General features: G+C 41.4%; 1 protein-coding gene across 1 annotated transcript in view; it reads right to left on the bottom strand.

The window, feature by feature from the left end:
* Positions 1–416: 416 nt before the first annotated feature.
* The window catches only part of RPAP2 (RNA polymerase II associated protein 2), a 115,467-nt gene continuing 89,315 nt past the window's right edge, over positions 417–26,568 (bottom strand). The window contains exons 12-13 of the mRNA XM_070405590.1: positions 19,469–19,618; positions 417–690 (exon numbers count right to left, since the gene is read on the bottom strand). Of these exons, the coding sequence (XP_070261691.1) occupies positions 19,477–19,618 (142 nt within the window). The 3' untranslated portion in view covers positions 417–690; positions 19,469–19,476. The remainder of the gene's footprint in view (positions 691–19,468; positions 19,619–26,568) is intronic.

Raw genomic sequence — 26,568 nt, 5'->3', positions numbered from 1 at the left:
ATTGTCTGGGGCCCCTTTAACTACCCTGAAGGCTCTGTTAACTTGCTTGCTTCAATACACATTTTGAAAAAGCAGTGTAAATTCTAGAGATGGTCTCTCTTGAAAACAAACTCTAGATTCCACACTCTGCCCCTCCCCATCCCCTTGCTTTTTAAAAAAAAATCGAGTCCAGAAAGTTCTGGGATACTTCTGATTTGGACGTGTGAGGTTAACCACATTACACCACAGTCAGCTTCTTTACAAGACTAATGAATAGGCTTCCAAAGGGCTTTTTCTCCAGCTGCATTTATTGACCTCTTTATTGTTCTTTAGAATCTAGAGTTTAGACTATGAGGCCAAAATAGAACTTTTCTCAATTTTTTTTTTTGGTCAAGTGTTGTGATGGAATCATCCAAATAAATAAATAAATGGACATATTTTCTTAAATATTCATTTATTTTCAGATAAAAATCCTATGTCTTATAGCCAGGGATGCAAGGACTTGTATATCCTTGTTGGAATAATGGTTCCCCTCTACCTGGGAAGTCACTCTGTATAGTTAGGGGCTGGGAGGGAAGGGGTTGAAATCTGAGAAGGTAAAGGTTTTTCTTGGAACAAAGCTAGCTGTCAGTCATCACCAGACCATTATTGTGGCCAGAATTCTAGAAATGGTGTACAGTTCATTTTCTATTCATTCTTCATGAAGTATACCTGTGAAGCAAAAAAAAGGTAGTCTGAATAAAACACCTAAAATATTTTACCAGCTTTTGAAAAAACTGTGTTGTTTTCCCAATACACACTCCATTTTTCATTATATAGCAATAATGGTTTGAGTGAAATAGACCCAAGTTCATAATACAGCTTGAGGGGTAGGCTTTGATGGGTCTACAGCCGTGGGCAAACTACGGCCCACGGGCGGATCCGGCCCGTTTGAAATGAATAAAACTAAAAAAAAAAAGACCGTACCCTTTTATGTAATGATGTTTACTTTGAATTTATATTAGTTCACACAAACACTCCATCCATGCTTTTGTTCCGGCCCTCCGGTCCAGTTTAAGAACCCATTGTGGCCCTCGAGTCAAAAAGTTTGCCCACGGCTGGCTAGGTCTGTGGTCGGCAAACTGCGGCTCGCGAGCCACATGCAGCTCTTTGGCCCCTTGAGTGTGGCTCTTCCTAAGCCTTAGGAGGACGTAATTAAGTTAATAACAATGTACCTACCTATATAGTTTAAGTTTAAAAAATTTGGCTCTCAAAAGAAATTTCAATCGTCGTACTGTTGATATTTGGCTCTGTTGACTAATGAGTTTGCCGACCACTGGTCTAGGTCAATAAGAAAATCCTCCTCTGCCCCATCCCTTCACAGAACGAATGGGTTAGCTTATAGCATACCTGTGGCCACGTGGATTGGTTCAGGGGTGCCCTGAATTTAGTGTGAAGTTCAAGACTCTCACTTGGACAGTGAGTATGTTATATGCAGGGTGGGACAAAAGAAGGTTTATAGTTGTGGGTACACAAAACAGTTTATTCTTATTAATTATTGTATTTCCCACATGAACTTTAAACCTACTTTTGCCCCACTCTGTATTAAACTGGGAACTCTGCCATCTATACTAGACTGCTTCTAAGTTGGCTCCTAATGATCCTTGCCTCTTGGTATTCATATCCTTATACAATCCCCTCACCTTAAGTGTGGGCTAGACCTGGTGATTAGTTTCTAACTGGTCATGGAATACAGTAAAAGCGATGGGATGTCACTTCTGAGATTAGTTACAAAAAGAGTGTGGCTTCCACCTTGGGTACTGTCTCTCTCTGAGGGAAGCCACATGCCAAGTTGTGAGGTGCATTGTAGAGAGATCCATGTGGCAAGGAACTGGAAGAGGTCTCTATACAAGGGTCAGTGAGAAACTGAGGCCCTGAGTTCAATGACCTGTGAGGAACTAATCCTGCCAACAACCACATGAATGAGCTTGGAGAAGGGGATCTTCTTCCATTTGGGCCTTCAGATGACATCATAGTCCTGGCAGATAGCTTAACTGCAACCTCATTGAGACACTCTGAACCAGAGGCTCCATGCTAAATAAACTATGTCCAGATTCTTGACTCATAGAAAAGATAAGGTTAAAAAAAAAGTTTGTTGTTTTAAGCCATTAATATACTATAATAAGAAAAATGTTTGAGCTGGATTTTTTCCCCCTGCTATTTGTAAATAAAAGCATATTTACATATACTAATTAGTAGTAATGTAATCTTGAAAAGGTTCTTAGACAGCCCTGGCTGGGAAGCTCAAATGGTTAGTGCATTGTCCGGATAAGCCAAGGTTGTGGGTTTGATCTCTGGTCAGGGCACATACAAGAATCAACCAATGAATGCATAAGTAAGTAGAACAACAAATTGATGTTTCTCTCTTTCCCTGCTCCCTTCATCTCTCTCTCTCTCAAGTCAAGTAATAAAAAGAGGTTATTAGACATTAAAATCTTTATATTCAAATAAATTTACAGCTTAAAAATTCAAGCAAACAGAAAAAATCCATCTGTTTACTCACAACCATCTCCATTTCTCATGTGGAAAATTAAGTAATAAGACTCATTCATTCAGAATTTCTTGTAATACTAACAAAGTCTGGGCAAAGGTTTACTTTGATTATTTACACAAATAATGTAAATAATTAATAACAGGGTAACTATTAATTCCAGTTAAAACATTTTGTTGGAAGTCCTTAAAAGTTCTTTAACACTATCTGTTTATATACAAGTTTTAAATATGCTAATTAAAAATGATTTTTAATTGCTACCTATTTATTAAACTAGGTCTGGAAGGACCTCTGGCTAGGCATTCTTTGTTTTTAGTCTATCTGGAAAAAACCCCACCTTTCATTTCATGGAGAAAAGGTGTTTTGAACCAAAGAGTATGATTAATTCAATCCTCTATACCTGAAGCCCAATAAAACAAAAAATCTCCACCCTCACTATATTCTTAGTAGAGGTTTTGAATTGATACTTACATAGGCCATTTTGAGCTCACTGCTAAAACCCTTTGTTTTACAAGATCTTCAGGGGAGCGGGATCATTTGAAAAGGTCACTCTGGGTATAAGTTGGGAGGCAGGTTATAGTGCTTATTCCTTATATGTTATTTCCTTATATTTCATTTTCTAGAAGGTTCAGTAAAGGAATACCATTTTTTCTTGCTTACCAAAAATACCTCTCTCAAATATCCTTTTCATGTATTTAAAGATCTGGTCGAAGGCCATGTTTTTTCTTTTACAAAAATTCGAATAAAAAAAAATTCGAATAATAAAAAATGACAGACATCAAGTTGCTTCTGGAAAGAAGATAGGACAGGATTGAAGGCAGAGGTGAGGGGGAATTTTTCTTTTTTAAATCTTACATGCAATTATCTTAACTTTTATAACAAGGTTGTGTTTTTATAATTTTAAAAATAATTGAAAGTTGGAAAAAGAATGCTTCCTGAGAAGATCTCATTTGTAGTTTAGGATTAATTTCTTCAATCACAACATTAAATCAAAACCTAGGGAAACCAAGATGGCGGCATAGGTAAACACCGGAGATTGCTGCCTCGCACAACCACTTCAAAAATACAGCTAAAAGACGGAACGGACATCACCCAGAACCACAGGAAGGCTGGCTGAGTGGAATTTCTACAACTAGAAGGAAAGAGAAAAGCATACCGAGACTCAGAGGAGGCACAGTGCGGAAGTAAAATACTAAGGTTCGGAGTGCATGCGGAGCGGGCTGGCGGCTGAGGGCGCGGTTGTCGTTTTCAATCGGGAGGGAGTCTCAGGCTCTGAGCTCCAGTTCTGGGCGAGTCTCTAGGGACCCAGACTCATAAGGGAGAAGCGGGACTGTGGCATCGGTCGGAACTCGAGGGCAGCTTTCTCTCCGAGGGGCTTGCAGCGATTACCAGGACATTGAGAAGCAAAGCCTCTGAGGGCAGGACTGAGAGCAGCCATACCTGCTAGCCCCGCCCTGTTGATCCCGTGGGACCCGCTCTGCCCAAGCCCTGCAGGGAGGCTTTTGCTGGATAGCCTCAGGCAAAGGCTAGATTAGCACCTCCCTAGAGATCCAGGAGCCAGGAAGCCCAGAGGTCAGAGTGGGACCATCCAGTTTGCAGCTCCGTGGAAACATAAAGGACACACTCAGGGGGCAGGCTCAGTGAGCACCAAAGCCCCATTGAAGCAAGTCTTGCCCCAGAGGGGTGTCTCCAGCACAGAAGTTCTCCCACTGCAGACACAGCTGATTCTCACAGCCAATTGGCCTGGAGGCCAATTCCTCCCAGTGATACCTACAACAATCAAGGCTTAGCTACAACAAGACTGCACAAAGACCACAAGGGGGTGCACCAAGAGTGTCCTCCTCAGATAATTGAGGAGGCTGAACCACTGGGCCCTAAGGACACTTAGCACAGAAAACCACTGTATCAACACAGGGAAGCATAAAAAATGCGGAGACAAAGAAAAAGGACACAAATGACAGAAACGGAGGAAAGCAAACTACTGGATATAGAGTTCAAAGCCACACTTTTAAGGTCTTTCAATAATTTTCTAGAAACTGCCGATAAACTTAATGAGATCTACAAGAAATCTAATGAGACCCTCGATGTTATGATAAAGGACCAACTAGAAATTAAGCATACACTGACTGAAATAAAGAATATTATACAGACTCCCAACAGTAGACTAGAGGATTGTAAGAATCAAGTCAACGATTTGAAATACGAAGAAGCAAAAAAACACCCAACCAGAAAAGCAAAATGAAAAAAGAATCCAAAAATACAAAGATAGTGTAAGGAGCCTCTGGGACAGCTTCAAGCGTACCAACATCAGAATTATAGGGGTGCCAGAAGAAGAGAGAAAGCAAGATATTGAAAACCTATTTGAAGAAATAATGACAGAAAACTTCCCCTACCTGGTGAAAGAAATAGACTTCCAAGTCCAGGAAGCGCAGAGAACCCCAAACAAAAGGAATCCAAAGAGGACCACACCAAGACACATCATAATTCAAATGCCAAGAGCAAAAGACAAAGAGAGAATCTTAAAAGCAGCAAGAGAAAGACAGTCAGTTACCTACAAGGGAGTACCCATACGACTGTCAGCTGATTTCTCAACAGAAACTTTGCAGGCCAGAAGGGAGTGGCAAGAAATATTCAAAGTGATGAATGCCAAGAACCTACAACCAAGGTTACTTTATCCAGCAAAGCTATCATTCAGAATTGAAGGTCAGATAAAGAGGTGCACAGATAAGAAAAAGCTAAAGGAGTTCATCACCACCAAACCAGTATTATATGAAATGCTGAAAGGTATCCTTTAAGAAGAGGAAGAAGAAAAAGGTAAAGATATAAATTATGAACAACAAATACACATCTATCAACAAGTGAATCTGAAAATCAAGTGAATAATCTGATGAACAGAATGAACTGGTGATTATAATAGAATCAGGGGCCTAGAGAGGGAGTGGACTGACTATTCTTGTGGGGGAAAGGGGGTGGGGGATGCGGGAAGAGACTGGACAAAAATCGTGCACCTATGGATGAGGACAGTGGGTGGGGAGTGAGGGAGGAGGGTGGGGTGGGAACTGGGTGGAGGGGAGTTATGGGGGGAAAAAAGAGGAACAAATGTAATAATCTGAACAATAAAGATTTAATAAAAAAACAAAAACAAAAACAAAAACCTATCAGGAGGGTCCAAACTGGTGGCATAGAAGGAAACTAAATTGCCCCCTCCCATGAACACATCAAATACACACCCACATTTAGAACAATTCCTCCTGAGAGACAACTCAGGGCCTACTGAAAAGTTTCTGCACAACAAATGGGGGAGAGAGAGAGAGAGAGAGAGAGCGAGCGAGCACATGAAGATTGAAGAATCATGACAGCGCTCTGTGATCAGCGGTGCCAGGTGAGTGTCAATGTTTACATTCCCCCTCCAGCTGGATAGTGCAGGGGGGAGTGCTATGCAAGTGCTCTGGTGGACCTACAAGGCTGCTGCAGTGAATTTCCAGATGCCCTGTCCAGAGCTTGTTTCAGTGAACCAAATGGTGCTGTAGTTGGCAGCCTAGCCTGGACCTCAGCTCTGGCTACAGACAACTGGATCAACAGGCTTTGCCTCATCCAGACCTCGATCCCGTGGGAACTGAAACGTCACCAAAATAGGCGTGCATTGGGGCTTCCCTGCTAGTACAGTGGGGCCTTGACTTACGAGTTTAATTCGTTCCGAGACTGAGCTCGTTAACTCAAATTACTCTATCAACTCAATGCAAAAAATCAGCTGAGACACAGCTGGTATCTCAAAAAACTCATTAGTTGGGACACTCGTAAGTCAAGGCCCCACTGTACTTTACTCTGGTCAGGACAGCCAGACCAATAGGGAGCTACTGTATGCATGTGTATGCACTTGGCCACTTCACCCTGGGCCAGCACCTCCCAGGCAACTGACACCAGGCACTGTAGGTGTCCTCCCTGACTCCAACCACCTTGCCAAAATCCAGCACACAGTCTATACCAGGGGTGGGGAGCCTTTTTTTTCTGCCAAGGGCCATACAAAATTATCAACTTAAAAATTAGCCTGCTATATTTGGTCAAACATTTAAGTAACTCACCCCTAATGACTTTGCAGGGCCAGGCCAAATGGTTTCATGGGCCTTATGTGGCCCGTGGGCTGGACATTCCCCACCCCTGGTATACATACACAGGAGTTGCCTCTACACAAGGCCATCTTTTCAAAATTGGAAGAGATGGATATTACATCTACTTAACAGGAACAAACACTGAAAGTCAAAATGAGAAACCAGGAACATGTTCCAAATGAAGGAACAACAAATTCAGAAAAAAAAAAAAAAGCTGAATGAAATGGAGATAAGTAATTTGCCTGATAAAGATTCAAAGGAATGGCTATAAGCATGTTCACCAAATTTCAGAGTGGAAGAGAGGAACTCAGAACTTGAACAAAAAGTTAGAAAATAAAGACTAATCATAGCTGAAGAACAATATAACTGAAATGAAAACTACACTAGAAGAAATTAGCAGATTAGATAAAACAGAAGAATGGATTAGTGACCACGACAGAATAGTGGAAATCAACCAATCAGAAAAAGCAACGTAACACAGAATAAAAAAAGGATAGTTTAAGGAATCTCTGGGACAATATCAAGCACATGAACATTTTGCATTGTAGGGATCCCAGAAGAGAAAGGGGCAGAATGTTATCATAAGACATAATGACTGAAAATAATATGGGGAAGAAACAGACCTCCAGGTCCAGGATGTACAGAGATTTCCAAACAAGATGAACAACACTAAGACATACTGTAATTAAAATGGCAAAAGTTAAAGAGATGATCTTGAAGGTAGCAAGAGGAAAACAACTTATCACAAACAAGGGAAACCCTATAAGGCAATCAGCTGATTTCTCAGCAGAAACTTTACAGGCCAGAAGAGAGTGGTATGATATATTTAAAGCTCCAAAAGAAAGTAATCTACAACCTAGAACACTATACCTAACATGGTTATTATTCAGAATTGAAGGACAGAGTTTCCCAGAAAACCAAAAATGGAATTTATAACTCCTAATCCATCTTTACAAGAAATATTAAAGGGTCTTCTTTAAACGAAACAAAGGCCAAAGGCCATAGGCCATAACAAGCCAAAAAAGATACAAGAAAGAAAAAAATCTCACAGGAAGGCAAATATATAATAGACACATCAAGTCAGCCATTTAAAAAGCTAGTATGAAGACAAAAGTAGCAAAATTATAAATGATTAAGGAATACACAAAACAGATCTAAAATATGACATCAAAAACATAGAGCATGGAGAGGAGAGTAAAAAGGTGGTGTTTTTAGAATTCATTTGAACATAAATGCTTATGGCCTTCCAAGACTGGGCGAGGAGGAAACAGAAAACCTGAATAGACCAATTACTAGCAATAAAATATAACTAGTAATCAGAAAACTAACAAACCAAGCCCAGGACCAGAAGACTTCACAAGCAAATTCTATAAAAAATTTAAAGAATTAATACCTATCCTTCTCAAACTATTCTACAAAATTGAAGAGGAAGGAACACTTCCAAATGCATTCTATGAGGCCAGCATTACACCAATAACCAAAACCAGACAAAGACACTACCAAAAAAAAACTACAGACCAATATCCTGATGACCATAGATGCAAAAATTCTCAACATGTTAGCAAACTGAATTTAACAATACATTAAAAAGTTCACACACCATAACCAAGGGGGATTTATTCTAGGAATACAAAGCTGGGTCAACATCTGCAAATCAATCAACACAATACACCATATCAACAAAAAAATAAAAATCATACAATCATTTAAAAGATGCAGAAAAAGCATTTGACAATTCAACATCCATTTATGATAAAAACTTGAGAGTGGGTATACAGGGAACATATCTTACATCATACTCAATGGTAAAAAGCTTAAAGTTTTTTTGCTAAGTTCAGGAACAAGACAAGGATGCCCACTCTCACCATTTTTATTCAACACTAGGTCTGGTGCACGAAATTCGTACACAGGTAGGGTCCCTAGGTCTGGCCGGTGATCAGGGCTGATTGGGGCCTTCCTTTGTTCCGCACCACCCCCTGGTGGTCGGCGCATGTCATAGCGAGCGATCGAACTCCCAGTCTCCCGGTCGAACTCCCAAGGGGACGATTTGCATATTAGGTTTTTATATATATAGAAGATAGTACTAGAAGTTCTAGACATAGCAACCTGACAAGAAATAAAAAGCATCTATGGATTCCAAGATGGTGGTGGATTAAGTGGAAGTTACACTGACACTCTCCCAAACTGGAATTACAACCAAAATATAGAAAAACCACCCTGAATAATCAACTGAAGACTAGCTGGAGAGAACCCTGATAACCAAGAATGCAAAGTGGAGACTGCATAGAGACTAGTATGAAGTGCAAAGGTACGAGGGCTGGCCAGGCTCCCACAGGCAGCAGCTAAAGTTCTGGAGGGATATCTCAGCTGTGGGGGGCTCTCACTGAGAACTCTGGGGTCTAAACCCCAAGCTGCCCAGAGCACAAGAACTGAGAAAGGTGACCACATAACATCTGGTTGTGAAAAGCAGCAGGGTTACTGTCTGCCAGGCAGAGATGGCTGGAAATGCAGGCACCCTCTTAAAAGGCCAATGCACAAAATTTCATGAGCAGCCACTCACCTTGGGCTCTGGCAGAGTGGACTAAAGCTGTGTGAGGAGAATCCAGGTTTGAGGGCTCTGGAGATAAAGTTTGGAAGTTAACCACCCAGTTTCCTGTACTGAGTCATTCCCCATATTGCAAAGGACACCTTTCTCAGACAGACCTTTACCATTCAGACAGTTTTGCCTGAAAGGGAAGCAATGCCCCACCCTGTGGAGGACAGCCTGAGGCTCATTAAGAGACTGAGAATGACAATCAGCCTGCAGACAGAAGCAGATCTCTGGATGCTTTGAGTCTTTGTCTGATCTGCTTCTAGCCTGGGGCTAGGAAAAGCAGACCTTGGTGTGCATCTTGGTCCTTTCCAAATGCACTAGGGATTTATTCTGGGAATGCAGAATAAATAAAGAGATGATCTTGAAGGTAGCAAGAGGAAAACAACTTGTCACGTACAAGGGAAACCCTACAAGGCAATCAGCTGATTTCTCAGCAGAAACTTTACAGGCCAGAAGAGCTTGGTATGATATATTTAAAGCTTCGAAAGAAAGTAATCTACAACCTAGAACACTATACCCAACAAGTTTATTATTCAGAATTGAAGGACAATAAATGTTATACATAACAAATATTCTGAAAGAAAAATCACATGATCATATCAATAGATGCAGAAAAAGCATTTGACAAAATCCAACACCCATCTATAATAATAAAAACATAATATGCTAATTAGACTGGACAGCTGAATGACCTTCCAGATGAAGCCACGGCAGTGGGGAGCCGAGGCAGAGATGGTTAGGGGCATTAAGGCAGGCAGGCAGGAAAGCAGTTAGGGGCAATTAGGCAGGCAGAGTGGTTAGGAGAGATGAGGCAGGCAGTCCCGGATTGCGAGGGGTACAGGCTGGGCTGAGGCACCTCCCCCCCCCCCCCCCATGCACAAATTTCATGCACTGGGCCTCTAGTGTTTGATAAAAACTCTTAGCAAACTGGGAATGGAGGGATCATACCTCAACATAATAAAGGCCATAAGAACAGAAACAAAACAGGCATGTCTGCTTTCACCACCCTTACTCAACATAGTACTGGAAGTCTTAGACACAGCGATCAGACAAGAAGAAAGCATAAAAGGCATCCAAATTGGGAAGGAAGAAATAAAACTGTAATTACTCACAGTTGACATGATATTGTACACAGAAAACCCTAAAGACTTCACCAAAAAACTACTGGATTTAATAAAAGAAATTGGCGATGTAGCAGGATGCAAAATTAACACCCAGAAATCCATGGCATTTTTATACACCAATAATGAATTCTCAGAAAGAGAAGCTAAAAAAACAAAAATCTCATTTACCATTGCAACAAAATACTAAGATACTTAAGAATAAACTTAACTGAGAACATAAAAGACCTATACTCAGAAAACTACAGGATGTTGAAAAAAGAGATAGAGGAAAATATAAAATGGAAGAATATACCGTGTTCGTGGATTGGTAGAATTAATATCATTAAAATGTCCACACTACCCAAAGCACTTTATAGATTCAATTCAATCCCTATTAAAATACAAATAGCATATTTCACAGATCTAGAACAAATACTCCAAAAATCTATATGGAACCATAAAAGACCCCAATATCTGCAGCAATCTTGAGACAGAAGAACAAAGTTGGAGAGATCATAATACCAGATATCAAGTTACACTACAAAGACACTATAATCAAGACAGCCTGGTACTGGCACAAGAAAAGACATATAGATCAATGGAACAGAACAGAGAACCCAGAAGTCAACCCAACCCATTATGCTCAATTAATATTTGGCAAAGGAGGCAAGAGCATACAATGGAGTAAAGAAAGTCTCTTCAATACTAAATGGTGTTAAGGAAATTTGGATACGTACATGCAAAAAATGAAACTAGACCACCAACTTATACCATACATAAAAATAAACTCAAAATGGATAAAAGACGTAAATGTAAATCATTAAACCATAAAAATCCTAGAGCCACAGGCAGCATTATCTCTGACATCTCTCATAGCAATATGTTGCTGATACATCTCCTAGGGTAAGGGAAACTAAGGAGAAAATAAACAAATGGGGCTACATCAAAATAAAAAGCTTCTGCACAGCAAGAGAAACCATCAACAAAATGAAAAGGGCAATGATACATCTGATAAGGGGGTTAATATCCAAAATACATAAGGAAGTCACACAACTTAACAAAGGAAGACAAACAATCCAACTAAGAAATGGGCAAAGGACCTACAGAGATACTTCTCTAAAATAGACATACAAATGGTCAAAGACATGAAAAAATGCTCTAAGTCACTAATCATCAAAGAGATGCAAATTAAAATGACAATGAGGTATCACCTCACACCTATTAGAATGGTGTAAGTGCTGGCAAGGATGTGGAGAAAAGGGAACTCTATATATTGCTGGTAGGAATGCATACTGGAGCAGCCATTATGACAGATAATACGGAGTTTCTTCAGAAAATTACATATAGAATTCCAATTTGACCCAGTAATCTCACTTCTTGGAATATATCCCAAGAAACCTGAAACAATAATTAGAAAGAATATATGCTGTTCATAGCAGCACAATTTACAATAGCTAAGATCTGGAAATAGCCTAAGTGCCCATCAGTAGATGAGTGGATAAAAAAGCTGTGATACTTTTATGCCATGGAATATTATGCAGCAGTAAACAAGAAGGATCTCTTACCCTTTTAGAGAGCATGGAGGGATCTGGAGAGTATTATGCTAAGTGAAATAAGCCAGTCAGAAAAAGACAAAAATCACATGATCTCACAAATATGTGAAATCTAAAGAACAAAATAAACTGATGAACAAAATAGATCCAGAGACATAAAAGCATGGAACAGACTGCAATCTCAGAGGGAAGGTGGGAGTGGGTGGGTGGGGAGAGATTAACTAAAGAATTTATATTCATATATGCATAACCCATGGACATAGACAATGGAATGGTGAAGGCCTAGGGTAGGGAGCAGGGGAGCAGGTGTGAGGTGGAGAGGGTCAGTTGGGAAAAAAATGGGACATCTGTAATACTTTCAACAATAAAGATTTTTTTTTAAAAAAGGCATCCATATTGGAAAGGAGGAAATAAACTGTCACTATTTGCAGATGACATGATACTATATATAGCAAACTCTAAAGACTCCACCAAAAATCTATTAGAACTAATAAAATTAATAAAACAATCCACCTCGGCTGGTTTGGCTTAGAGGACAGAAAGGTCCGTTGGCCTGGGGACTGAAGGGTCCCAGGTTTGATTCCAGTCAAGGACACATGCCTGGGTTGCAGGCTCGATCCCCAGTAGGGGGCCTGCAGGAGGCAGCTGATTGATGATTCTCTCATTATTGATGTTTTATCTCTCTCCCTCTCCCTTTCTCTCTGAAATCACTAAAATATATAAAAATTTAAAATAAAACAATCCTATTTACAACTGCATTAAAAAGTTTAAAATACCAAAGAATAAATTTAACCAAGGAGGTGAAAGACACTGAAAATTATAAGATAGTGATATATAAAAATATCAAAAATTAAAAATACCAAAAATGCCACTTCTGGGTATTTATCTGAAGAAAACAAAAACACTAATTCAAAGAAAGAAATTGAAGAGGACACATGCAAAAATGGAAGGATATACCATGCTCAAGGACTGGAAGAATTAATTAAAATGCCCATATTACCAAAAGCAATCTACTGAGTCAATGCAGTCTCTAACGAAATACCAATAACATTTTTTCTCAGAACTAGAACAAATAATCCTAAAATTAACAAAAGACCCTAATTAGCCAAAGCAATCTTGAGAAAGAAGAACAAAGTTGAAATATCACTCTCCTTGATTTCAAACTATACTACAAAGTTATAGTAACCAAAATATTTTGACACTGGCACAAAAACAAATACACAGATCAATGGAACAGAAAAAAGAGCCCTGAAAGAAACCCTCACTTATATGGTCATTTAATCTACAACAAAGAAGGCAAAAATATACAATGGAGAAATGACAGTCTCTTCAATAAATGCTGTTGGGAAAACTGGATAGATGCATGCAAAAAATGAAACTGGACCACTCTCTTGCACCATATATAAAAATAAACTCAAAATAAAGACTTAAATGTAAGATCTGAATCCAAAAAACTACTAGAAGAAAACATAAGTAGTAAGCTGTTTGACATCAATCTTAGCAATATCTTTTTGGATATGTCTCCTCAGTCAAGGGAAACAAAGCAAAAACAAATGGATCTTATCAAACTAAAAAGCTTCTGCGCAGCAACGGAAACCATCAAAAAGAAAAGACAACTGAATAAATGGGAGAAGATATTCACAAATGATACATACAGTGTAGTTTATATCCAAAATATATAAGGAACAACAACCTCAAAAAACTCCACAAAACAATCTGATGGAAAAATGAACGTAAGATCTGAATAGACATTTCTCCAAAGAGGACATACAGATGACCAGCAGACATAAAAAGATGCTCAGTATCAATAATCATCAGGAAAATATAAACCAAAACCACAATGAGATTCTACCTCAGAAAATTACTATCATCAAAAAGTCCACAATAAATGTGAAAGAACAAGGAACCCTCATGCACTGTTGGTGGGATTGTAAATTGTTGCAGGTCCTATGGAACACAGTATGGAAATCCTCAAAAAATTAAAAATACCATACAACCCAAAAATGCCACTTCTGGGTATTTATCTGAAGAAAACAAAAACACTAATTCAAAAAGATACAATCACCATTATGTTCACTACAGCATTATTTGCAATAGGCAAGGAAGCAACCTAGGTGTCCACTGATAGATGAATGGATAAAGAAGATGTGGGACAGATTATTATGACCACCTGACATTTGTAGGTAAATTAGCTATAATTTCACGCTGAAGTTGCTAGAGGGCCAGACCATTATAAATAGGGAAGCAGGTTGTTTACCACGACAGTAGAAGTGATTTTTTTCTGAAGATATGGGTAAACAACTCGATTTAACAGCCTTTGAATGTGGGATCTATTTCAACGTGAGTGGCCAGATGATTATGACCACTCTATCAGTACTTCGCTGGGCCACCTTTTGCCTTCAATACTGTGGCGATTCTTCTTGGCATTGACTCCATTGAAAGGTGATGTGAGGAATCTGACACCATGCCTGATGAAGAGCACTGTCCAGTTCTGTGAGATTTGATGGTTGTGGAACCAGCTGCCTGATGGCTCTTTTAACTTCGTCCCACAAATGCTCAATTGGATTGATGCTGGGGTCCAATCCCAGCGGGTCCAGGGGTCCCCAAAGGTGTGGACGGAGTCGGCGAAGAAGGAAGGACACGGAGACAGCGTTCAGTCCATCAGCATAGCCATGTTCTCTAGCAAGGTTCTCTCTCCAGGTTGTATATCCATGTTCTCTCGCTAGGTTCTCCAGCCAGGTTCTAGCCCGGATCTCCAGTCAGGTTCTGCCGCCAGGTTCTATCCAGGATCTTTTGCCATGTTCTCTCACTAGGTTCTGTCTTTGGGTTCTGTCTCTAGGTTCTGTCCAAGTTCTCTTGCTAGGTTCTGTTTCTAGGTTCTGTGTTCTGCTGTCTTGTTACATCTGTATTTATACCAGTTGATTTTAATCCTATCAATTTCTATTACAAAGGTTAGGGCGTTTCTTATCTCCATTCCAGGGAGTAAAGATTATGTAGCTTAACTACCCGCCTGGCACTTAATTAAGGGGTTGTATCCCCTCCCTAACCTCAGGGAAAGATCCCCACCTGGGGAAACAACCTTTCTCAGAGAGGTGACCTTGGTTAAAACACATGGCGCTAAAGGGAGCAAACATATTAAGAACAGTACGCTATATAAGCCAGGTCCATTGAAACATATGCTGTGCAGATGTTTCTTTCCTGCAGTGACTGTGTCAAGCAGCAAGGATGGACCGGCTTCCGGCAGATTGAGATCTGGTGATTGTGGGGGCCACCTAAGCAAGGTAAAGTCTCCCTCATGTTTTTGAAACCACTCCTGCACAATACGAGCACCGTGGCATGGCGCATTTTCTTGTTGGAAGAAGCCATCTCCATTGGGATACGCCATCAACATGATAGGATGAACCTGATCAGCAATGATACTTAGGTATGTTGTGCTATTCAGACGTTGTTCCACACGAATTATGCCAGGAAAACATGCCCCAAACCATAACACTGCCCCCACCAGCTTGAAGGGTTGTACTCATGCATGTGGGGTGCATGCTTTCATGCTGTTTCTGCCAAATTCTCACTCTGCCATCTGCATGATGCAACTGGAAACGTGATTCATCGGACCACATGACTTTTTTCCAATGCTTGACTGTCCAATCCTTGTGTTCCTGTGCGAATTGGAGACATTTTATCTTGGTAACTGCAGATAGCAAAGGTGTTCGAACAGGCCTTCCGCTTCCATATCCCATACGATGCAGTGTACGGCTAATTTGCCTACAAACATCAGGTGGTTATAATAATCTGGCCACTCACGTTCAAATATATCCCACGTTCAAAGGCTGTTAAATTGCGTTATTTACCCATATCTTCAGAAAAAAATCACTTCTACTGTCGTGGTAAACAACCTGTTTCCCCATTTACAATGGTCTGGCCCTCTAGCAACTTCAGTGTGAAATTATAGCTAATTTGCCTACAAACGTCAGGTGGTCATAATAATCTGGCCACTCAGTGTATACAATGTAATATTACTCAGCCATAAAAAAGAATGAAATCTTGCCATTTGTGACAAAATGGATGGACCTAGAGAGTATTGTGCTAAGTGAAATAAGTCAGACAGAGAAAGACAAATACCATATAATTTGCCTTATATGTGGAATCTAAAAAACAAAGGAACAAACAAATCAAGACTCATAAAAATGGAGAATAAACTGATGGTTGCCAGAGGGGAGAAAAGTAGGGGGATTGTTAAAAAGGTGAAGGGAAATAATAGGTACAAACTTTCAGTTATAAAATAAATGAGCCACAGAGATGTAGTATATAGCATAGGAAATACAGTCATAATATCATAAGTTGGCATGGCGACTGGTGGTTACTAGCACAGTGTGGTGATTACATCCTAAGACATATAAATGTTGAATCATTATGTTGTACACCTGAAACTAATATACTATTGTATGCCAACTAAACTTGAATAAAAATTTTTAAAAAACTATCTGAGCACTTGAGAGTATGTGAAATGAGAAGCAAAGAGAGGAAAAGATGAAGAGTTATGATTAAAACAGCACGAGGGAGGTGCATTCTGATGGGCAGTTCTGAAGGAGGTGTAGGGGAGGGCTATGTATCTCGGAGCAGGGTCACGATTCAACAAAGTCAGACTTGTAAATTTATCTGCTTATCTGTACATGAGAGTACTAGGGTGTTGGCTGGGTTGGGGGTGATTTCTTTGAAGAGGGAAGTAAGATGAGGATGTTCTCAATGGATCATTGCAGTAGTTGAGTTGAAGTTAGTTGGACATGGAGGTTTGAGTATGAAGGTGATAGTGGATTGCAAGGAACAGAATTAACTATGGTAAGCCTATATAGGGGGAATAATAACAACAAGGATGGGGCACAAAGTAACAAGAGTGGATAGGAAGTGAATGTGGCAGCTGAGAACTAATGGATGTCATGTTCTCCGTTAGCAAGCTGAGGATATCCTGATGTCTATACTTGGTTTTTATTTTTATACTAGAGGCCCAGTGCACAAAAATTTGTGCACTGGGGGGGGGGGGGGGGGTCCCCAGCCCGGCCTGTGCCCTCTCGCAGTCTGGGACCCCTCGGGAGATAACGACCTGCTGGCTTAGGCCTGCTCCCGGGTGGCAGAGGGCAGGCTCAATCCCTAGGTGCAGCCCCTGGTCAGGCTCAGAGCAGGGCCGATTGGGGAGTTGGGGCGCCGCCCCGTCATGCACAGAGCAGGATGGATCGGGAGGTTGCAATGCCACCCTCAGTCACGCTCAGGATAGACTGATTGGGGAGTGCTCAGGATAGACTGATTGGGGGGTTGGGGCACCGCCCCCTGTTACACTCAAGGCAGGGTCAATGGGGAGGTTGCGGCGCCACCCCCTGTCACGCACAGAGCAGGGCCGATCAGGGGGTTGGGGCGCTGCCCCCTGTCACTCACAGAGCAGGGCCCATCAGGGGGTTGAGGAGCTCCCCGCTGTCACTCACAGAGTAGGGCCAATAGGGGAGCTGGGACACCGCCCCCTGTCACACACAGAGCAGGGCAGATCAAGGGGTTGGGGCGCTGCACCCTGTCACACTCAGGGCAGGGCCAATGGGGAGGTTATGGCTCTACCCTGTCACACACAGAGCAAGGCCTGTGGAGGGGGATTGGGGCACCACCCTCTATTACCCACAGAACAGGGCCGATCAGGAGGTTGGGGCGCCACCACTGTCACACTCAGGGCAGGGCCGATGGAGAGGTTATGGTTCTACCCCATCACACAGAGCAGGGCCCATGGGGGCGGGGGTTTGGGGCACCGCACCCTGTCACACACAGAGCGGGGCCCGTGGAGGCGGGGGGGTTGGGGCGCCGCACCCTGTCACACACAGAGCAGGGCCGATCAGGAGGTTGGTGCGCTGCACCCTGTCACACACAGAGCCGCAGGACAATCGGGGGATTGGGGAGCTCCCCCCCATCAGGCACAGAGCAGGGCTGATCAGGAGGTTTGGGCGCTGCCCCCTGTCACGCTGATCCCAGTGCCGGGAGGCATATTACCCTTTTACTATATAGAATAGAGGCCTGGTGCACGGGTGGGGACCGGCTGGTTTGCCCTGAAGGGTGTCCTGGATCAGGGTGGGGGTCCCCACTGGGGTGCCTGGCCAGGCTGGCTGAGGGGCTGAGGGCTGTTTTCCCGCTGGCAGTTGACTAAAAGCTCCCAACCGCTCCTTGTTTTTTTTTTTTTTTTTATTCTGGGCCAGCTTTAGCTCTGAGGCCTCGCTGCTGAAAACATGGATACAATGTTGCGGTCTGGGGCTGACTGAAAGCGGTTTTGTTTAGCCTCTTATTTGCAACATAGTAATAGTTGCTTAGAGTTGCAGTTGAGAGGCCGGCAAGTGAGGCGGGGAACGTTGGAATCTGCAGTTCCTGGAGGAAGCAAGCCTCCCTGCTCGCTTCAGTGCATGGCTGCCGGCCGCCATCTTGGCTGACAGTTAATTTGCATAAGGATACGCTGATTAGCCAATGGGAAGGGTAGCGGTCGTACGCCAATTACCATGTTTCTCTTTTATTAGTGTAGACTAGAGGCCCAGTGCATGAAATTAGTGCACAAGAGTTTGTGTGGGGAGTCCCCTCAGCCAAGCCTGTACCCTCTCCAACCAGAACCCCTTGGGGGATCTCCAAATGCCAGTTTAGGCCTGATCCCGGGGATCGGGCCTAAACTGGCATTCGGACATCCCTCCCATAATCCTGGACCACTGGCTCCTAATTGCTCACCTACCTGCCTGCCTGGTCACCCCTAATTGCGCGCCGCCCCCCCCCCCCCCCCGGCCTGCCTGATCACCCCTTACTGCCCCTGTGTGCTAGCCTGATTTCCCCTAACCGCCCCCACTGCCGGCTAGGTTGCCCCCAACTGCCCCCTCCCTGCCAGCCTGGTCGCTCCTAACTGCCCCCCCTGCTGGCCTAGTTGCCCTTCACTGCCCCCCCCGCCAGCCTAATTGCCCCCAACTGCCCCCCCCTGCTGGCCTGGTCACCCCCAACTGTACCCCCCCCACACCAGCCTGGTCGCCTCTTACTGCTCCCCCTGCTGGCCTGGTTGCCCCTAACTGCCCCCCCCCCGCTGGCCTGGTCACCCCCAACTGCCCCCCCTGCTGACCTGGTCGCCCCCAACTGTCCCCCGTGCCGGCCTGGTCACCCCACGCAGCCTGCTGTTCAGTCATTTGGTTGTCCCTCACTAAACCCCCTGCCGCCTGGTTGTAGGCAGCCATCTTGTGAAGGTGTGAGGGTTAATTTGCATAACACCTCTTTATTATATAGGATTGATGCTTTTTAGAGAGAGAGGGGAAGGGGGAGAGAGGAAGGGAAGGAGATGGGAATAGGGGGGAAAGGGAGAGGAGAGGAAGAGGGAGGAAGAGAGAGAGACAGAGAGATATCAAAAGAGATTGATTTGTTGTTCCACTTATTTATGCATTCATTGGTTAATTCTTACATGTTCCCTGACCAACCTTGGTGTATTGGGATGATGTTCTAACCAACTGAACTGCCAGGGCCTGTACTTGGTTTTTAAAATACTAAAAAAAGAATCTAAACAGGCAACAAATGAAAAATAAACAAAAGTAAAGCACAATCCAACTCACCACTCTGTTTAACAGCCGGTTCTAAATATGATGGTTAAATTTTCAAGGTCTTCATTCTTTAAATGTAATTCTTCAAGCAGGGTAGCTAGAAACTGTGTAAACACCATATTTTCCTGAGAATGCTTCTGAATGCCAAGAATCGGCGTCAGTCTGAAACAACCAAAAATATTAAATACATATTCATGAAATGGGAAGGAATAAGGGGGCTTCAGTCCTCAACATGTTTTTGTCATGGCAGAGATGAAGTGCTTCTGATTTATCAACATTCCCAGGGAGAGGCTTTCCTAATACAAGCAGAAGAGAAATCTCAGGAAAAAACTGGAAAGATCAAACATATTATTAATTACAGAAAGAAGCCTAAAAGTCTGGACCTATAACATGTTCTTCATGACAGCAAAACCCACCAAAATTCTGCTCAGAAAGGAAAATTAATGAAGTCTTTTCTTTCCACTTGGGGAAAGGAGGTTGTGGGGAGAAGCTTGAAGCTGAGAATTGCTTTAAAAACATCTATAATAATAAAAGTGTAATATACTAATTAGACCGGACAGCTGAACGACCTTCTAGACATCATTCCAAATGTTCTTTCAGATGAAGCCGCAGTGGTGGGGGCCGAGGCAGAGGTGGTTAGGGTCAATCAGGCAGGCAGGCAGAGTGGTTAGGGGCAATCAGGTAGGCAGGCGAGTGGTTAGGGGTGATCAAGCAGGCAGGTGAGTGGTTAGGGGTGATCAGGCAGGCAGGTGAGCGGTTAGGAGCCAGCAGTCCTGGGTTGCAAGAGGGATGTCTGAGGGGTCCCGGATTGCAAGAGGGTACAGGCTGGGCTGAGGGATCCCTCCACCCCATGCATGAATTTTGTGCACTGGGTCTCTAGTAACTTATAATGAATGTTTGGATTATATCACCTGGAAAAAGACAATAAATAAAAAATAAGATTGCCTTTTAGATAAAACCTTAACATTTTTATTTTTAAAACACTAAAGAGATGAATTACATAAGGCACTTAATATAAACTTTATAAGCAACACTCTGCTTTTTTCTTTAATCATTTATAGTAAATACCCCTAAAGATCGCATGTAATAGATTGTTAAAAGTAATTTAAATTCAAATGTGATTAGCAAGTATCATTTTTACAAAGTGACTAATCTAATTACAAATACTCAAGACCATTACTTTTCATAAATATTTTAATCTCCAGAGATCATGATTTGTAGAACCTTTGCAAGTTACTTACATTCCTGGAAAGCTTTTTGGAGAGAAAATTCTTTTTTCCCCCAAATAGTCTTATACCTTGCACAAAACTCTTCCAGATGCTTAATCTTTTTAAAAATATATATTTTTATTGATTTTCAGAGAAAGGAAGGGTGAGGGAGAGAGAGATAGAAACATCAATGATGAGAATCATTAATCCACTGCCTCCTGCACGCCCCCTACTGGGGATGGAGCCCACAACCTGGGCATATGCCCTGACTGGGAATCAAACAGTGACCTCCTGGTTCATGGGTCGACCCTTAACCACTGAGTCACACCGGTTGGGCGATGCTTATTTAATCTTGGTCATTGCCACTGGGCACATAAAATATAAATAAGATAACTCTGATTTAAAACAATAACAGTCAAGAAATCGGAGCAGAGCAATTCTGCAGCAGTGTGTGTAGAATGGGAAATGTTATTTTTCGAGAGACAGATTTCATCTTTGCTTAGCCATTTCATAGAGAATATAAAAGTAAAAATTTGTCAAAATTGTTCAGAAATGGCCAGGACTTTGAGAAGTTGGTAAATTCTCTATCTCCCTGAAGGTGTCTTAACAAGAACTAGAGGCTAAGTGACTCCAGTAATAAATACTAGTAGTCTAGTGAAATTCACAAAGTTCTAAATGGGAAAACTACTGTAATGTGTACTTCCCCCACCTCTCTGTATTTCTGTAGAGGTAGGGGATGGAGTATCAGGTCTCATACTTCCTGAGCTTTGTCTGCTGATATTTCTCACAGGTAGTTCATACTGGGAAATAGGACTACCCAAGGCTTCCAAAGCCAAGCCCGACCTGGGCACTTGGTTGAATGTAGGCAATTGCAGCCAGCTTTTCCTGAGGCATCTTGCTGCAGAGAAGGTGGAATCCAGAAGTCAACTCTGCCTTTTCCCACACTTAGGTAAGTTGATACTTAAAATACAAAGTTGCTGCTTTCCCACAATAAGACTAAAGATACTGGGGATAGAATAATATTGGCTAAACTAAAACCAAGAAGTCAGAGGAGGTAGATCAGATATGTCAACTCCACAGAAACCTAGCTTTTGTGTGTTTTTAAAATGGTACTTATATGACACATCTTAGGCAATTTCTCTCACTTTCAAGGAGACTAATATTTGGTTCATATATGAAAACAAAGTTTTCTCAATTACTTCTTAAAGTGCCATGTTTTAAACTTAACCCTCAAATTAGAAGTAAATGGTGACTACTAGATTTTTCAACCTGTGTGCTCATGAAAGCAGAAAATGAGATTTATAGAGAAACAGTCTGTAAGAGAATTGTTCCATCAATTGCCCTAGTTAGAAACTATTTTAGAAATAGTAATACTTCTTTAGCAAACTTATAAGGATATATTTACTCTATAAATTAGTAAGTTTATTAAAAGATGTGTTCAAATGTACCTAAATGTTTTGTTTATAAAGAAAAACTAGAGTTAATGGGAAACTTTAGCTAGGAGTTAGAAAAAAGAAAAAAAAAAGGAAAGAAAGCAACAATGCAATCCTGCTCCATGCTCCTGGGCCCATGGCAAACAATGCTAATCAATCAGGCGTTCTCTTCTTCTTTTTTTTTTTTTTTTTTTTTTGCTAAAAGTATTACAAAGGGTATTACATATGTGTCCTTCCCCGCCCCCCCCCCACCCCCGCCCTTGACAATCCCCTGCCCTCCCTTACCCCCCAGTGTCTTATGTCCATTAGTTATGCTTTTTGTTTTTAATTTTTTGCTAAAAGTATTACAAACGGTATTACATATGTGTCCTTCACCCCCCCCTTGACAAACCCCTGCCCTCCCTTACCCCCCAGTGTCTTATGTCCATTAGTTATGCTTATATGCATGCATACAAGTCCTTCGGTTGATCTCTTACTCCCCTCCCTCCTGTCCCCCAACCCTCCCTGGCCTTCCCGCTGCAGTTTGACAATCAGTTTGAGGCAGCTCTGCCTCTGTATCTATTATTGTTCTAAAGTTTGTAATGGTCTTTATTATCCACGAATGAGTGAGATCATGTGGTATTTTTCCTTCATTGACTGGCTTGTTTCACTTAGCATAATGCTCTCCAGTTCCATCCATGCTGTTGCAAATGGTAAGAACTCCTTCTTTTTTACAGCAGCATAATATTCCATCGTGTAGATGTACCAGTTTTCTAATCCATTCATCTACTGATGGGCACTTAGGCTGTTTTCAGATCTTAGCTATGGTGAATTGTGCTGCTATGAACATATGGGTGCACATATCCTTTCTGATTGGTGTTTCTGGTTTCTTGGGATATATTCCTAGAAGTGGGATCACTGGGTCAAATGGGAGTTCCATTTTTAGTTTTTTGAGGAAACTCCATACTGTCTTCCATAGTGGCTGCACCAGTCTGCATTCCCACCAGCAGTGCACAAGTGTTCCTTTTTCTCCACATCCTCTCCAGCACTTGTCATTTGTTGATTTGTTGATGATAGCCATTCTGACAGGTGTGAGATGGTACCTCATTGTCATTTTGATTTGCATCTCTCGGATGATTAGTGACTTTGAGCATGTTTTCATATGTCTCTTGGCTTTCTGAATGTCCTCTTTTGAAAGGTGTCTATTTAGATCCTTTGCCCATTTTTTGATTGGATTGTTTATCTTCTTTTTGTTAAGTTGTATGAGTTCCCTATAAATTTTGGAGATTAGGCCCTTATCAGATATGACGTTGGCAAATATGTTTTCCCATGCAGTGGGTTTTCTTGTTGTTTTGTTGATGGTTTCTTTTGCTGTGCAGAAGCTTTTTATTTTGATGTAGTCCCATTTGTTCATTTTCTCTTTAGTTTCAATTGCCCTAGGAGCTGTATCAGTGAAGAAATTGCTTTGGCATATGTCTGAGATTTTGTTGCCTTTGGATTCTTCTAGAATTTTTATGGTTTCCTGTCGTACATTTTTTTTTTTTTAAATATATTTTATTGATTTTTTACAGAGAGGAAGGGAGAGAGATAGAGAGTTAGAAACATCGATGGGAGAGAAACATCGATCAGTCGCCTCCTGCACATCTCCCACTGGGGATGTGCCCGCAACCCAGGTACATGCCCTTGACCGGAATCGAACCTGGGACCTTTCAGTCCGCAGGCCGACGCTCTATCCCCTGAGCCAAACCGGTTTCGGCTCCTGTCGTACATTTAAGTCCTTTATCCATTTTGAGTTTATTCTTGTGTATGGTGTAAGTTGGTGGTCTAGTTTCATTTTCTTGCATATATCTGTCCAATTTTCCCAACACCATTTACTGAAGAGACTATCTTGGCTCCATTGTATGTTCTTGCCTCCTTTGTCAAATATTAATTGAGAATATTGGTTCGGGCTAATTTCTGGACTCTCTATTCTATTCCACTGATCTATATGTCTGTTCTTGTGCCAGTACCAGGCAGTTTTGAGAACAGTGGGTTTGTAATACAGCTTGATATCTGGCATTGAGATCCCACCTACTTTGTTCTTTCTCAGGATTGCTGCAGCTATTTGGGGTCTTTTTTTATTCCAGATGAATTTTTGGAGAGTTCGTTCTAGATCTTTGAAGTAGGCCATTGGTATTTTAATGGGAAGTGCATTGAATTTATAGATTGCTTTGGGTAGTATGGACATTTTAATGATGTTGATTCTACCAATCCAAGAACATGGTATGTTCTTCCATCTCTTATGTCTTCCTCTATCTCTTTTTTCAACGTCCTGTAGTTTTCTGAGTAGAGGTCTTTTACCTCTTTAGTTAAGTTTATTCCTAGGTATATTAATTTTTTTGGTGCGATGGTAAATGGGATTGTTTTTATAATCTCTCTTTCTGAAAGTTCACTATTGGTGTATAGAAACAGGCATTCTCTTCTTAATGAGCTGGACCTGCTTTGAGAATCCTCAAAACAAAGCTCTGAGCACCCACTTTGACTGTTTTAGAGCTGACTCACCCGATGAAACCTGTTCCCTCCTTAGTTTAACTGCAAGCACTAGAACTCTGTCTCTATGCAACACAGTTCTAATCCTAGATCTGCCCGGAATGCTTGTTACAATTTTGGGCATGTTGGAACATCAAAGCCTTAGGATCTATTATCTATAAAACGGGGCTAATAATACTTAAGTTCCTTAAAAGTTATTGCAAAATTCAAGTAGGATACTGTAGATGAATAGGCTTTTAAAAAAATAGTATGATATAGCATTTCTGATGGTGACGACCTCCCCACAACATGCCTCTCGCTAAGGATTTCCTTCATCCCTCTCAAGAAGAGAAGAGAACTAGAAGCAGCAGCTCCTGGTGTAGAGTCCTAATTCCTACTGCATGGATGTGAAACACCCAGGATGCTATAAAATCATCACCGTCTTTAGCCATGCACAAACAGTAGTTTTGTGTGTTGGCTACTCAGCCTACTGGAGAAAAAGCAAGGCTTCCAGAGGATGCTGCTTCAGAAGGAAGCATCATTAAAAGAATCCCGAATCAAAATGAGAGGAGAGCCATCCCAATAAACACATTTCGGATTAAAAAAAAAATTAGTTATGGTAATGACTATCAATTAACATTTACCATGTGTTACCTATAAATACTTACTATTTACATGTTCTGAGCATGAATTATGGCTCCCATTTTATGGATGAGGAAATGAAGGCACACAAAAATTGAAGTACCTTCCTCCCTTCTTCCAGGTCACAAAGATAGTAATTGAGATGAGTTATCTCTTTCCTGGACTACAGCGACAGCCTCCTGAGTGGTCTCTCACTCCAACCCATCCTCCACATTGCCATCACAATCCTCTCTCATAACTCTGATCTCTTTGTTCTCTTGCTTTACTAACTACTTATAGAAGAAATCCAGTATCTTTGGGCTTTTTTATTTCCTTTTATTTTGTTTCAATCACATGAATACATTCTTATAAATATTTCAAATAATATTAAAATGTGTATTGTTAGTTGTATATATTTTTCTCATCCCCCAGCCAGATGGATGACTGGGATCACATTTTAGTCACCCATCTTTGTATCCCCCACAGTGAATGATTATAGAACTACAATCACTGCTTTCTGATATCAGCACTTCTTAATGTACCAGAGTGGGTTTATGGGCTAAAGGCTGCTTGCTGCTTATTTCTATAAATAAAGTTTTATTGAAAACTGGCCATGCTCCTTTACTTATACATTTTATAGCTGCTTTCATGCTACAATAGCAGAGTTGAGTAGTTGGGACTATAAGGGCCAACAAAGTTGAAAATATTTACAATCGGGCCCTTTAGAAAAATTTTGCCAGAAAAAAGCAGTTAGTTAGTTACCTACAAGGGAATGCCCATAGGACTGTCAGCTGATTCTCAACAGAAACTATGCAGGCCAGAATGGAGTGGCAAGAAATATTCAAAGTGATGAATAGCAAGGACCTACAACCAAGATTAATCTACCCAGCAAAGCTATCATTTAGAATTGAGGGTCAGATAAAGAGCTTCACAGACAAGAGCTTCACCACCACCAAACCAGTATTATATGAAATGTTGAAGGGTATTCTTTAAGAAGAGGAAGAAGAAGAAAAAGATAAAAAATATGAACAAAATGGCAACAAATACATACCTATCAACAATTAAATCTAAAAGTCAAAACAAATGAATAAAAAAATCTAATAAACTGGTGAATAAAATAGAATCAGAGGCATGGAAATGGAACAGACTGACGATTCTCAGAAGGAAGGCAGGTGGGAGGGTGGGAAGAGATTAAACAAAGATCTTATATGCATATATGCATTACCTATGGACACAGACAATAGGGTGGTGAAGGCATGGGGTGGGGTGGGGAAAAAAAGAGGAACATCTGAAATAATCTCAACAATAAAGATAAAAAAAAAACTTTCCCAAACCTTATACTGGAAGAGTATTATGCACCAAT

Source organism: Myotis yumanensis, unplaced genomic scaffold (genome assembly GCF_028538775.1).
Source record: "Myotis yumanensis isolate MYYU_CA2020_CCGP unplaced genomic scaffold, mMyoYum1.0.hap1 SCAF_2, whole genome shotgun sequence".
Classification (NCBI taxonomy): domain Eukaryota; kingdom Metazoa; phylum Chordata; class Mammalia; order Chiroptera; family Vespertilionidae; genus Myotis; species Myotis yumanensis.
The sequence above is the reverse complement of the archived record's forward strand: the minus strand, read 5'-3'. Positions and strand labels throughout refer to the sequence as shown.